At 37.8% G+C, this 13,531-nt stretch overlaps 1 protein-coding gene across 8 annotated transcripts in view; it reads left to right on the plus strand.

Annotated features, from left to right (window-relative positions):
* Window positions 1-13,531, plus strand: part of UNC13C (unc-13 homolog C) — a 591,291-nt gene that overhangs the window by 468,916 nt on the left and 108,844 nt on the right. For all 8 annotated transcript variants that reach the window (XM_032417734.1, XM_032417733.1, XM_032417735.1 and 5 more), the window contains 3 exons: window positions 4,099-4,195; window positions 4,863-5,006; window positions 11,568-11,645. In XM_032417734.1, coding sequence (XP_032273625.1) covers window positions 4,099-4,195; window positions 4,863-5,006; window positions 11,568-11,645 — 319 coding nt within the window. The remainder of the gene's footprint in view (window positions 1-4,098; window positions 4,196-4,862; window positions 5,007-11,567; window positions 11,646-13,531) is intronic.

The raw sequence follows: 13,531 nt of genomic DNA on the forward strand, positions 1-13,531 counted from the left end.
AATCTATTTACATTTAAGGTAACCCTTGATAGATATGTACTTCTTGCCATTTTTCAACCATTTTATGGTTGTTTTTGTAGTTTTTTTCCTGTTTCTTTCTCTCTCTCTTCTCATGTGATTTAGTGACATTCCTTAGTGTTATGTTTGTATTTCTTTCTCTTTAATTTTTGTGTATCTGTGTATCTGTTATAGGTATTTGTGGTTACCACAAAGTTCATATATAATATCCCATATATAGCAGTCTATTTTAAGTTGATAGTTGTTTAGGTTCCAGCATGTTCTAAAAGCACTACATTTTTACTCTTCCCCTATTTTTTTTGTTTTTGATGTCATATTTTACGTGTCATTATTTTGTGTATCCTTTGACTAATTATTGTAGGTCTAGATGATTTTACTATTGTCTTTTAACCTTCATACTACCTGTTTAGATGATTGAAACACTACCTTTACTATGTATTTACCTCTACCACTGAGATTTTTTTCTTTTATTATTTTTTTGTTTTTTGGTTATGGCCTTTTCTTTTATGTTTAAAGAAGTTCTTTTCACATTTCTTAGAAGGCCAGTTTATTGTTAATGAACTCCTTTCACTTTTGCTTGCCTGGGAAACTCCTTATGCTTCCTTCAGTTCTGAGTGATAATTTTGCCCGGTAGAGTATTCTTGGTTGTAATTGTTTTTCCTTTCAGCACTTTGAATATATTGTGCCACTATTTCTGGCCTGTAAATTTTCTGCTGAAAAATCAGCTGATAGTCATATTGGGGTTCACTTATACGTAAATAATTGTTTTCTCTTGCTGCTTTAAGAATCTCTCTTTAACTGTGGACACTTGGATTATAATGTATCTTGGTGTAGGTCTCCTTAGATTAATCTTTTTGGAGACTCTCTGTGATTCCTGGACTTGCATGTCTGTTTCCTTCACTAAGTTAGGGGTATTTTTAGCCATTATTTCTTCAAATAGGTTTTCTGTACCTTTTTCTATCTTTTCTCCTTCTGGGACCACTATAATATGAATGTTAGTATGCTTGAGGTCCTAGAGGGCCCTTAAACTTATTTATTTATTTATTTTTATTTATATTTATTTTATTATCCTTATTTTTTATTTATTTTTAAAGATTGATTTTAGAGAGAGAGCATGAGCAGGGGGAGAGGCAGAGGGAGAGGGAGAGAGAAACCCTCAAGCAGACTCCAAACTGAGCACAGAGCCTGATGTGGGGCTCAGTCTCACAACACTGAGATCATGACCTGAGCCGAAACCAAGAGTCGGGTGCTTAACCAAATGGGCCACCCAGGTGCCCCAGTGATCCTCATTTTTAAATCCTTTTTCTTTTTGATGTTCAGTTTGGATGACTTCCACTACCCTGTCTTCCAGATCACTGATCCGTTCTTCTGCATCATCTAGTGTTCTGTTGATTTTCTGTAGTACAGTTTTCATTTCAGTTATTGTAGGCTTCAGTTCTGATTGGTTCTTTTTAATATTTTCTATCCTTGTTGAAGTTCTCAAGGTATTTATTCGTTCTTCTCCTGAGTTCTGTAGACATCTTTATGACCATTACTTTGAACTGTTTATCTGGTAAGTCACTTACCTTCATTTCATTTAGTTCTTTTTGGGGGGTTTCGTCTTGTTCTTTCTGTCATATTTTTTGACATATTGTTCTGTCTCCTCATTATGCCTCTTTGTGTTTCTTTCTATGTATTAAGTAGATTAGCTAATTCTCCTGGTCTTGAAGGAGGAGCTTTATGCAGAAGGTGTGCTGTGGGGCCCAGTATCATAAACTCCCCTGGTCACCTGCCAGGTGCCCCAGGGGTGTCTTCTGTGTGGGCCATATGCACCCTCCTGTTATGGCTGGAGGTGGTTGTTGTTGGTTTTTTTCATGCACAACTGCTTGTGTGGGGGGCTGTCCCTTGGCACAGCTGTCTGCCAGGCCCTGCTACAACTGCTGTGGGCATTCTGGTGAATGGGGCTTGACCCTGACCTGTGTGGCTGAGGGACCGGGCTGTGACTGCTGCAAGGGCGCTGGTTTACAGTGTTGGCTCTGGCATGGCTAGTTGCAAGGCCCAAGGTGGGCCAGGCTTTTGGTGTGGCCGACTGTGACTGAGAGTGGAGTTTCCATTTTCTGCTGCTCTCTGGCTCTCCTGGATATGGGTGCTCAACTTCCTGGTGCAGGTTCTTTGGGCTTTGGAGCCCAGTGTGGGTCTCAGACCCCTTATTCTTCAGGGAAGGCTTCTATACCTGTGGGTTGCATTGGGGTATTGGTCCTGACCAGACCACCTCTCTACCTGTCTTAACTGTTTCCATGTGACTTTTTATTTATATCTTTAGTTGTATAAGATCTGTTCTATTAATCTTCACTTCATTGTCTGAGATAGTTCTATATGTAATTGTAGATTTTGGTGTGTCGGTGGGAGAAGAGAAGCTCGAGATCTTCCTACTCTGCCGTCTTGATCCCCTCTCTAAACATTATGCTTATGGATAAAATTGAAAGCTTCCCCCTGGAATCAAGAATGAGAATGATAACTGATAACATCACCTTTATTTAACATTTTACTAAAAGTCCTATGCAATACAATAAGATAAGAAAGGGATAGAAAAGTATAATGATTATAAAAGCATATGTTGATGCTGTCAATATTTGTCTATGATATAATAGTACATCTAGAAAATCCAAAAAAAAAAAAACTATAGGATAACTAATAGAATTTAAAAAGCAGCTCCTGGGTGGCTCAGTAGGTTAAATGTCTGACTCTTGATTTTGGCTCAGGTCATGATCTCAGGGTCGTGAGATGGAGCCCTGGGTAGGGCTCCACGCTGAGCTTCCCCTTCCCTCATGCTGGCACACACTCTTTCTCTCTCTCTCTCTCAAAAAAAGTGACTATAATAAGTCTATATAAAAGTTAATTAAATTTCTATATAGTAGCCACAATCAATTAGAAAATTACATATAAACCTTACCATTTAAATAGCATTAAAACCATGAGAAACAAATAGTGATGAAAGATGTGCAAGCCCTCTACTCAGACAACTATAAAATGTTACTAATAGAAATTTAAGATGAACTAAAATAAAGTAGTCAGTGTTCCTAAAAAGATGCATTATTGTAAAGATAGTAATTCTCCCCCCATTGACTTAGAGATTTAATGCATCCCATAAAAATTCCAGCAGGGGGGCGCCTGGGTGGCTCAGTTGGTTAAGCGACTGCCTTCGGCTCAGGTCATGATCCTGGAGTCCCGGGATCGAGTCCCGCATCGGGCTCCCTGCTCGGCAGGGAGTCTGCTCCTGCCTCTGACCCTCCCCCCCTCATGTGCTCTCTCTCTCTCTCTCTCAAATAAATAAATAAAATCTTTAAAAAAAAATGTAATATAGAAATGCAAAGGGCTAAGAATAGCCAAGGCAGTCTTGAAGAGGAAGAAAAAAACCCTAGAGAGCTGCATTATCAGTTCTCAAGACTAATGAAGAGAGTGTGGTGTTAATACATGACAGAGAGCCCGGTAGGACGAACTGGTCTGGAGACAAACCCATATATGCCATTGCCTGATTCATACCAAAGATGGCAATTCAAGGCAGTGGGGAAGGGATGATCTTCTAACTAAAGCATGCTGTACAGTTGTACCACCACATGGAAAAAAGGACTTTGAAACTTAGAACATTCACAAAACACAACTGCAGGTGGATTGTAAATCCTAACAAGCCAGAGGTGAGCCCTCAGGATCAGTTACAGGAGACGAGTAGGTATGGATGAAAGGAAGCCCATCAGTAAAGTACTAAAAAGTGAAAGAATGGCATGATAGAGGACAGCACATAAGATCTACATTTTATAGGATTTTGAATTGTGAAGGAAACTGTAGTGCAGGAATTGGGAACTAAGCATATTTAAAGTAGCATGGGAGGAACCAAGAAAGAGATAGACATTGAAAGTAAATAAACAGGAACGTGTTTGATGAAGTAAAGCTAAAGGTCTCTGAGGAAACAGAACTGCAAAAAGGGGAATGAAAAGAAATTTTTGGTCCTGAATTAGTCTCATATAAGAAAAGAGCAGCATTCACTGTTAATTATGTGTAAATGATATCTTTTATAGTATGTAACATTATTAATTTTTTTAGGTGGTTTGAGCCTTTTGTCATGCAGTGGCTGGATGAAAATGAAGATGTATCAGTGGAGTTCCTTCATGGAGCACTAGGAAGAGACAAAAAAGATGGAGTGAGTTTAAATTACTTTAAGACTGCTTATTGGCAAGATTCATTCACACTACTCACTTTTAAGATAATGGGAATAGTTAGGCTCATTGTTATTAATTAAGGTTTATTTTAATCCTCTAATGACCAAAATAAATGTAAAACACAACTTTGAAGGGCTGACAGGAACCCTAGGGAATTGTTTAAATTAAAAAAAAAAAAGTCACCCTTTTGCTCCAAGATTCCTTTACCTCTTGAATTGGTCAGAGTCTACAAGTTCAGTAGGGTTATACAAAACTTCCTTGTCCTGAAACCTTCCCAGGATTTCAAGATTGGGAGCAGACACCCTCAAGATCTCTCTGGAACAACTTAAAAGTGTTGAGCTACAATATCTTTCTAAACCATCCTCATATCTATGGGGAATGAGAAATAAAAAGAACCAGTCCATCAATGTAGCAATGGAAATCCCAATTAATAGCAGCCTGCCCCCCTGGTATGAGTTCTAATACATTTTCCAGAAAAGGACATGAATGATTTTGAAACGGGTAAACATTTTATTAAATGGGAAAAGAAGGCATGTGAAATGAAGGTACATGATACAGGAGATCGAGTTATTTATGTGGAATGACTCTCCTCTCTCCACACTCCCTCTAATGTGCTTATTGGGATGGTTTCGCCTTCTCTCCCTTCAGTTCCAGCAGACATCTGATCATGCCCTCTTCTCTTGTTCCGTGGTTGATGTCTTCACTCAGCTTAATCAGAGCTTTGAGATTATTAAGAAACTGGAATGCCCTAATCCTGAAGCATTATCTCACTTAATGAGAAGATTTGCAAAGGTAGGTTGGAAGGAATGAGTGCTTTCTTTTCTGGGATTGTGGCATGTTATTATTTTCTTGCACAGAACCTGACGGATGTTGCTGTTTGTCTTCTCTGACACCAGTACTCCAATTTCATTTCTGGTTCTAGTACCAATAGATTTGGTTTCCAGGTTTGTCATCTGACTTTCTTTCTGCCCTTCTTGTTTCTTAAAATGGATTTATCATTCTTTACAAATCTATTTGTCATCCACATTAGTGACTCAGTCATTGGTAGCTGAAGAGACTTGCTAAGAGTGGCAAAATTATTTATTTCAGATATTGTGCTTTTTAGCTGAAAGTAAGCCTTGGCAATTCATGTTTAAATTGTGAGTATTCTTAACACACAGTGTACTACAACGAAAGTATATTAGACTTGGAGTCATGAAAACAGAGTTCTGATTTCAAATCAGCCAATAACTACAGTATGAGTCTGAACAGTTCATTTTTTTTTTTTTTAAAGATTTTATTTGTTATTTATTTGTCAGAGAGAGAGAGCACACAAGCACAAGCAGGGGGGAGTGGCAGGCAGAGGGAGAAGCAGGCTTCCCACTGAGCAGGGAGCCAATGTGGGACTCGGACCATGACCTGAGCCAAAGGCAGATGTCCACCCAACTGAGCCACCCAGGCATCCCCAGTTCATTTTGTTTTTATAAAATGTAGTTTAGTTGACAGACTGTGATTAACTGGGCTACATACGCTTAGGATCTCTTCCTCCTCTAAGAGTTTAAGAAGGCTTGCAAAGTACTTACTAGTTTACCAAAAGTTTCAAGGGAAATAGAAGAAATAAAAGATGTAGCCCCTGCCCTCCAGATCTTAAAAAAAGTTCCCCATAATAATCAAGGCCATGTGACATGAACTAGTGTATTAATTTTCTAGGGCTGTCATGGTTAAATATCACAGGATGGTGGCTTAAAAAGTAGAAAAATATTTTTTTGCAGTTCTGGAGGCTAGAGGTCTGAGATCCAGGTATCAGCAGATTTGGTTTCTCCTCAGGCTTCTCTCCTTGGCTTAGGGATAGCAGCCTTATTACTGGATTTTCACATAGTTCTTCCTCTGTACATGTACATGTTCCCCTGGTGTTGCTCTGCATGCCCAAATTGGCTTTTCTTATAAAGACAGTAGTTAGTTTCCTCAGGTAGGCACTTCAAGGGGATCTGAGATCATTCCAGGGAGGAAGCCCTGAACTGTTAGAAGCTGTTACTGTTTTGCTCAAGTCTTTTTAATTTTTTCTAAAGATTTATTTATTTATTTGAGAGAGAGAGAGAACACAAGCAGGGGAGAGGGAGAGAGAGAAGCAGACCCCCCGCTGAGCAGGGAGCCTGATGTGGGGTTCAGTCCCAGGACCCTGGGATCATGACCTGAGCCGAAGGCAGAGGCTTAACCAACTGAGCCACCCCAGTTTTGTTCAAGTCTTGAGAGGTCAAGGTTGAGGCCTGGTTGAGAAGAGGCCTGGGAGTAGCCTGGCCAGAGTTTGGTCAAGGAGAGAGTCTTTGTCACCTTCCACCTTTCTGTGACTCGGGTTCTCTCCTGAGAGATTCCAAAGAAGAGAGAGCATAGGATTAGTAGAGAGCTGATGGAATTATAGTTGGACAGTTAGGTCCTCCTTGTAAGGAGTCTTGAAGAACAGGCAAAGTGGCCGAACATCTTTAGCAGAAAATGAGGAGCCATAATTTAAAAAAATCAAAAGGCTGAAAAAGAAAATGAGGAGCCAATGAAGGCTTTTAGGTACGTAAACCATCAGCCTAAACCGTATTATTACGTTATTTGTTTACCATCAAGTAACCATCAAGTATTGTTAACCTTTGAACTCTAGTCTTTATATGTTAATTAGGAAGATAAAAGTAACCTCCCACTTTTAAAGATAAGAGCTAAAATCATTTATTTTGATCATCTCCAGAGGGGACTTTCTTGGTAGCAGCTGATTTCAACTTCCCCAGTGTGGTGAAACCTGCAAGTAAGCTCTGCAGGAGGAGAATTCTAAAAAAAAATCTGAAAGTTAAGTCTTTTCTTGACAAGCAGCTGCATTTTGGGTGAATGCCAAGAGAAGAATGAAATGGAATCATTAGGGATACTGTTGAAAAAAGTGTGTCACATGCTATTCTTGGAACTCTGTGGGACTTGTGGAAGCGGGGTCCTATGGAGAATTTAATAATCTCAGAGTTAATATATTTAGTAACATACTATTATAATGGTGCACGATATTAGAAAGGTAACTAGAATTCACCCTCAGAGTAGTCAGGGAGCAGGTTATGTAAGGTGGAGGCATGGAAGCACAGAGAGAGCAGGAGGAAAGGGGCACCAGGGCTCAAGACAAAGCTGGGCTCCAGACCACCCTCCCCTCCTTGGTACTTTTGACCTTTCTGCATCTGTGAAGCCGCACCCAGCCACGTTCAGACTGCAAGTGGGCTGGAGGAAAGTATAATATGTTAGAATCTGCACAGGAAAATGCATTCTTTGAAGCGAGGAGAAAAGAATTAGGCTCCATGTGCCACTGAGGAAATGTGAGCTTTTATTGGCACAATAAAATTTTTTTTTAAATACCTAAAATATTCTTAATCCATGTAAATTCAAAACTACCCAATAATTATTGCAAGGAAATAATGTAAGAAAAAACCTCATTTTCTGGGAAAGCAGAAATTGGTAATTTTCATTGAAAGATAATTTTATTTTGTTGGAATGATTTTAAGAAATCAAATAGGACTTTGTGGTTGATATAATTAGCTATTTCACAGTAACGTCAGACTGTTAGAATTTGTTTTGTTTCATCAGATGGGACTATTGGTCTTGAAAACTGTATCCTTCTTGGAATAGGGATCCTTGTATCAGAATATTGAAATCATATTCTCTTCCTGGGACTTATATTGATTTAAACCATCTCTCAGAAAATATTAATGTTATGTCTCTCAGAGACATAATTAATGATATCTGAAAACATTTGGGAAGATTTGGCATCGTAAAGTGGGACTTGAAGGGATGATTTGTTCTTACTAAGGCATATATAAGACTCAGTATACTAAACAAATGTTTCACATTTCATAGCTGTGATGAGAGGTGAAGTGTACACATAGGTCGTGGATAGTTCTATGGCTTTACTGCTGCTCTTGACAAGAATGGGTAGTTTAATGAAAGAAGAGCAATATGAAGTAACGGTATCTTCATTATTAAAAACAAACCAACAAGTATTAATTGAGTCCTGGCCACAAATCTGGCTGTTTTTTTATTGAGTGTCCAGGGACTGGAGATACAATGGTGAATGAGACACTCGTATTTCTTGTTCTTTGGGAACATAATCCTAATTTTCAAGAGTACTGATGATAATTAATTGAACATTGCTATGTGCTAATCACTTTACATATACTGTCTCACTTATTCTTCACTATAACCCCATGACATAGGTACTGTGATTTCTCCTAATTATTCAAATGACGAAACAAGCTTAGAAAGTTTAGATAACTCAAACAAGGCACCCAGCTAGAAATGGCATGGGTGAAATGCTTTTAAGCCATACTACCTTCACAGTCTGGTGTCATCACAAACCAATTGGTAAGTCAGAGAGCAGAACCTCAACATTTATTTTTACCCTCTGGGCCAAACATAGGCAGCTCGGGGGATTCTTTCTTATGCTGCATGTGTTAAAATGCAGTGCTAGAAAGCACCGAAGTGACTTTCTAATGTCACTTAACAGATACTACTCTTCTTGTCTTCCATGCATTGCTCTAATACTAAATGTCCCATGAATAGGGTGGGGCTAAAAAGATGGATTTTGAACCAGGGTTCTTATCTTACTGATTGCAAGAGTCATATCCTAGACGGACCTACTGGTGGTGTTGACAAGATTCTAATTCTAATAGCACAGCATTAGCTCAGGAGATCATACTGAGTAACTGATAGCTGTCCCACTCAGTAACACTAGTAGCCGCAGTCTAATGAGAGCAGATTGAGGATGGGAGATATTTTAGTCATCCTGCTTGATCTTTTAAATGCAGACAATCCCTAGCTTCACCACCATAATCCTATTTGAATTTCATTGTATTTAATCTGGAGCTCTTTGAATGGCAGTTTCTTTGCTGCATCCATAAAAGAGTCATCTATACTTCATGACTCTCTCTTCATATAAACTATACTTTATTATAGAACATGATGCAAATAGCTTCTGTTACACTCTTGCCTCTCTCTCTGTGCTGTCCCCATTTCTGAAGCCCAAGAGTCCCACAGAGAGAAATCATTAGCTAAGTCCACACACTCAGAAGTTCTGTCTTCCAGGCTTTGCCAGCTAGATGGAACCCTTCCATCAACAGGTTCTCTCTGAAGAGTTAACCTCCACCCTGCTATGCATTCATTAGGGCTGTGGTTTTCAAACTTTAACTTGCATCAGATTTACTTTGGAGGCTTCTTAACACACACCAGAATTGCTGACTCAGTAGACCCATGTAGGACCAGAGAACTTGAACTTCCACAAGTTCCTAGGTGATGCTTATGAGGCAGCAGGAGATGTGTCTTAGGTCAGTATGTCTCAAGTAACTGTTTATTGGTATTAAAGAAATAATGTCTGATATGGTTTTACTTTGTTGAATAAATCAGAGTGAACTTGAAGTTGCCCCTAAAATGTACATGAGCACTGTCATTCAAGCATACTTTGTACATTAGTAAAGAAATGGATGTTCTCATAGCCAGTGTATCCACAACTCTTATGGGCACAAGGCCTTAAACCAAATCCTACATGGCTGAGCTCTTGGCCTTACCCACAGCTCATCCTGACTTCCTAACCATCGGCATTTGTAGGTTAGTGGATGTGAGATGCTAGTATCAGTTAGTTGTCCCCAAGCGGGAATTCAGCAGACTAGGGTTTTCTTGTAGAGTCAAGTGTTGGTCTGTGGGGGGATACCTTGAGAATAATCAGAAATGAATGTCTGGATTCTCCTCTCGAAACTTTCTCTGGAGCAAGTTAGAATCTCTGAGTGACAACAGGCTCCTCAAGTCAGACTTTTCTTTGTTTTTGTTTTTACCACATAGTGAAAGGATTCTTAAGAGTTTACACTGTCATTAGAACCTGTAAGTTGAAAGCCGTGCTCATATGTACAAGTGAATTAGTACTTTTCAGGTAAGTCCCACAGTAATTTTCAGCATTATATCTGAAGCCAAATTTGAACAGCTGCATTTGGACGATACTTCAGTCTGATCAGCCATCTGTTTTCCTAGATTTACTGGTCTTCTGCTTGATAAGATTTTATATTTTCCAAGGCCAACTTTCTATCTAAACTGATGCATATTACCACGATACTTTGCACTGCCACAAAATATCAATTTTCTTTCTGCATTTTATCCCTACTTCTAGGTTTTCACTGTGATCTTAAATGTGTATAAAACAAGTTCATAGTTACATTTGGTGAATTCAGGTTTGTCGATTAAGAGGTTAAGCTAAAGGAGAGATGTTTAGAATGTCTCCTGAATTGATTTGAGACACAAAGAAAATTCAGATGAATATGTTATACAAAAAAGGAAATAGAAGGTTTTTTGTCTTTGCTTTTCTGTGAAAAAGAGATAATCTTTATCTACAATTATTGTTGCTTTCTCTCTTCTAAGAAAATCATGTTCACATTTGGCTTGTGATAATTCAAGCTATGTAAGTAAAACTAGTAGGATACAAATACATCAATATATTTTTAAGTAATTGAAATAAAATTTAACTAACAAATGTGTTTGTTTTTCCTTATTTTGCATAATTAGTGGAACAGAGGGCATCCTTCAGGTCAGAAATAGTTATTAAATGGAGAAGGAAAATGTGGAATTAGGATGAAGAGGACAGAACAAAGGCAAAAATTAGACAGTGTTTTTAGAAAATAATGCACCAATAACTAATTTAGTAAATTAAAGGTAAATGTATTAGTGCAATACAACAAAAGTCTTCGGAGGTGGTCTTTGATATTAGTAAGCCTCCTTATCGTAGAAAATTACTGAAAATATTCATCACTAAGGGACATGTACGGGAATGCTCTGACACCACTTATGATTGTATAAGGTATTTAGGAACATTGTAGAAGGTTGAGAAAATGACCACCACAGAGAATTTGGGCATGGTATATGTATGTGTGGTAAGGATGAGAGGGGTGTAGGAACTGGAAACCGAGAGGAAGGAGTCAAAGAAAAGTTTGATCGGGGAGGCGGTGGGGGGCGGGAGAGCATTAGGGTCATTAGGTAGTAAGTATCCAAGCATAGAGGAGGTGCCACAAAATCATGTATCTTCTGAGTATTTAGTAAAGTTAGAAATAAAGAATTTTATGATGGGGCAGATTGTTAAAATGGAATGAATTAATGAATTCACGTGGAATATCTTTCACATGTACTCAGAAATATTACAAATTGTCATTTAAGCAGAATAGTTTGAGATCCTTCTTTTGGCAAGGGTATAGATTTAATCACTGCATCTGGCCCTCTCTTAGCTGAAAAAGACATGAAAAGTTTGCCTGATAAGCATTAAGCTGGCTAATATGTGTATAACTGGATACATTTAACTGGATACATTTCATGCTTTTCCCCTAGACTATCAATAAAGTACTGCTTCAGTATGCTGCAATTGTATCAAGTGACTTCAGTTCATATTGCGATAAGGAAAATGTGGTAAGTAAAACTGTTTCTGCTTTCAAGTATTCCTCAATTGAGATCCATTTTTTTTTTTTAAACGAATGAGTAAGCAAGAGAATTTTTTTTTCTTTCTGTTTTCAAGGGTAATAGGGAATAGGGATCTCAAGAAATTGTTTGCATACTTCTCTAGGAATCCTGATCTGGCTACAGTACAGAATTCAGAGGAAGGTTGAGAGCATCTCAGTGCCAGCCAACTTGTGGTTTTCCATGACGATAAGGAACAAGACTCACATAAACAATTAAAAACCCACATAATCATAAAACATTGAAGCTGAGAACTAGGAATTAAAAACTTGTTTATGTTGATACCTGTAGCGTAGTTTGGACACCAGTAGCAAAGTGAGTACAATTTATCTTTCAGTTTTCAAATTGAGAAAGATAGTGTAAGAAATGATGCTGGTTTCTACTCTAAATCATTAACTTAGCCTTTTATTTTTTGGATAATTAAGAAAATCTTTATAAAATTCAAACCAGCATTGCAACTTAATAAAAGGCACAAAGAGAAGCAAGATAAACTAAAGTGATTTGGAGTAGTCTATGGTGGAAGGTGAAATCTTTCCTAGTCGCCAAATGTCATTTTAGGAGAAATATGTTGGGAATTTTTTTTAAACACTGAAAAAATATATTACAAAAGTTAGTACTAGATTTTTAAAGAGGAAAATCAGTTTTTTCCTTCTCAACAAATTAGTTCCCACTATCAGGCAAAAGAGAATTCTCGCTGAAACCTCATTGACCTCTTCCTCTTGCTGACAGCTCATTAATATAAGTCAGTCTTAATGGTTCTTGAGGGTCCCAGAAGATACTTCTTTCCCTTAAATTAATATGCTGCCCAGAAATTTTATTAAAATTCCCAGATATCTCAGCAGTGATTTCTAACTGCCATTGATTATACTCTAATAGGCAAGATAGAATATTTATTTACTCAAAGCATATATTTACAATTAAATTTATAATACATGTGAAAAGTAATATGTTGAAAATCAAAACAGTGACAGATAATTTCAGGAAAAATTCTGATATATCAGGATAGCCAACTTGAAAATTTTAAAAAGGTAGCTATGAATTACCAGGGATAGTTCTTGTCATTCAGAAAAGAAAATCAACCTTAAAGACCCCCGCAGACTTTTTGCTATATTATGAGTTAACATTCTATAGTTTATTTTTTAAAACATTGGAGAAACAAATCATAAATCAGTGTTTATTATATTATTATTTGTATTTTTCCATATATTTTATACTTTTAAAATCAAGTATTTATAAAGAAAGAAAACACCCTTGCAAATATTACAGCACAGGAACTTTTCCTCAATGCTTTTCTTTCCTAGTTCCTGATATCTTTTTTTTTTTTTTTTTTTTTTAAAGATTTTATTTATTTATTTGAGAGAGAGAGAACGAGAGACAGAGAGCATGAGAGGAAGGAGGGTCAGAGGGAGAAGCAGACTCCCCACTGAGCAGGGAGCCCGATGCGGGACTCGATCCCCGGACTCCAGGACCATGACCTGAGCCGAAGGCAGTCGCTTAACCAACTGAGCCACCCAGGCGCCTAGTTCCTGATATCTTAATGATATCATTCAAATGCCAAGCCTCATTTCAGCTTTTCCACGAAAGAATAACAATTAACGCTTAGGTTTATGCTTTCAGCTGAGATAAATTGAAGAAATTCTTTTGTACATTCGCGTGTGTACATATAACTATTTCTCTCAGTATCAAGAATATTAAGTTTGTTTTTCTCAGCATATTTATGGCCATATACCTATTATATCTGCAGATTGATCTATAAACTTTTAAAGAGAGATATCCTTTAAGAGATGAGCATAACATTTGCTTTCCCACGGGTCAGAATTAAAGATGACAGTTAAAAT

Source organism: Phoca vitulina, unplaced genomic scaffold, assembly GCF_004348235.1.
Source record: "Phoca vitulina isolate PV1807 unplaced genomic scaffold, GSC_HSeal_1.0 scaffold20, whole genome shotgun sequence".
NCBI classification, from domain to species: Eukaryota; Metazoa; Chordata; class Mammalia; order Carnivora; family Phocidae; genus Phoca; species Phoca vitulina.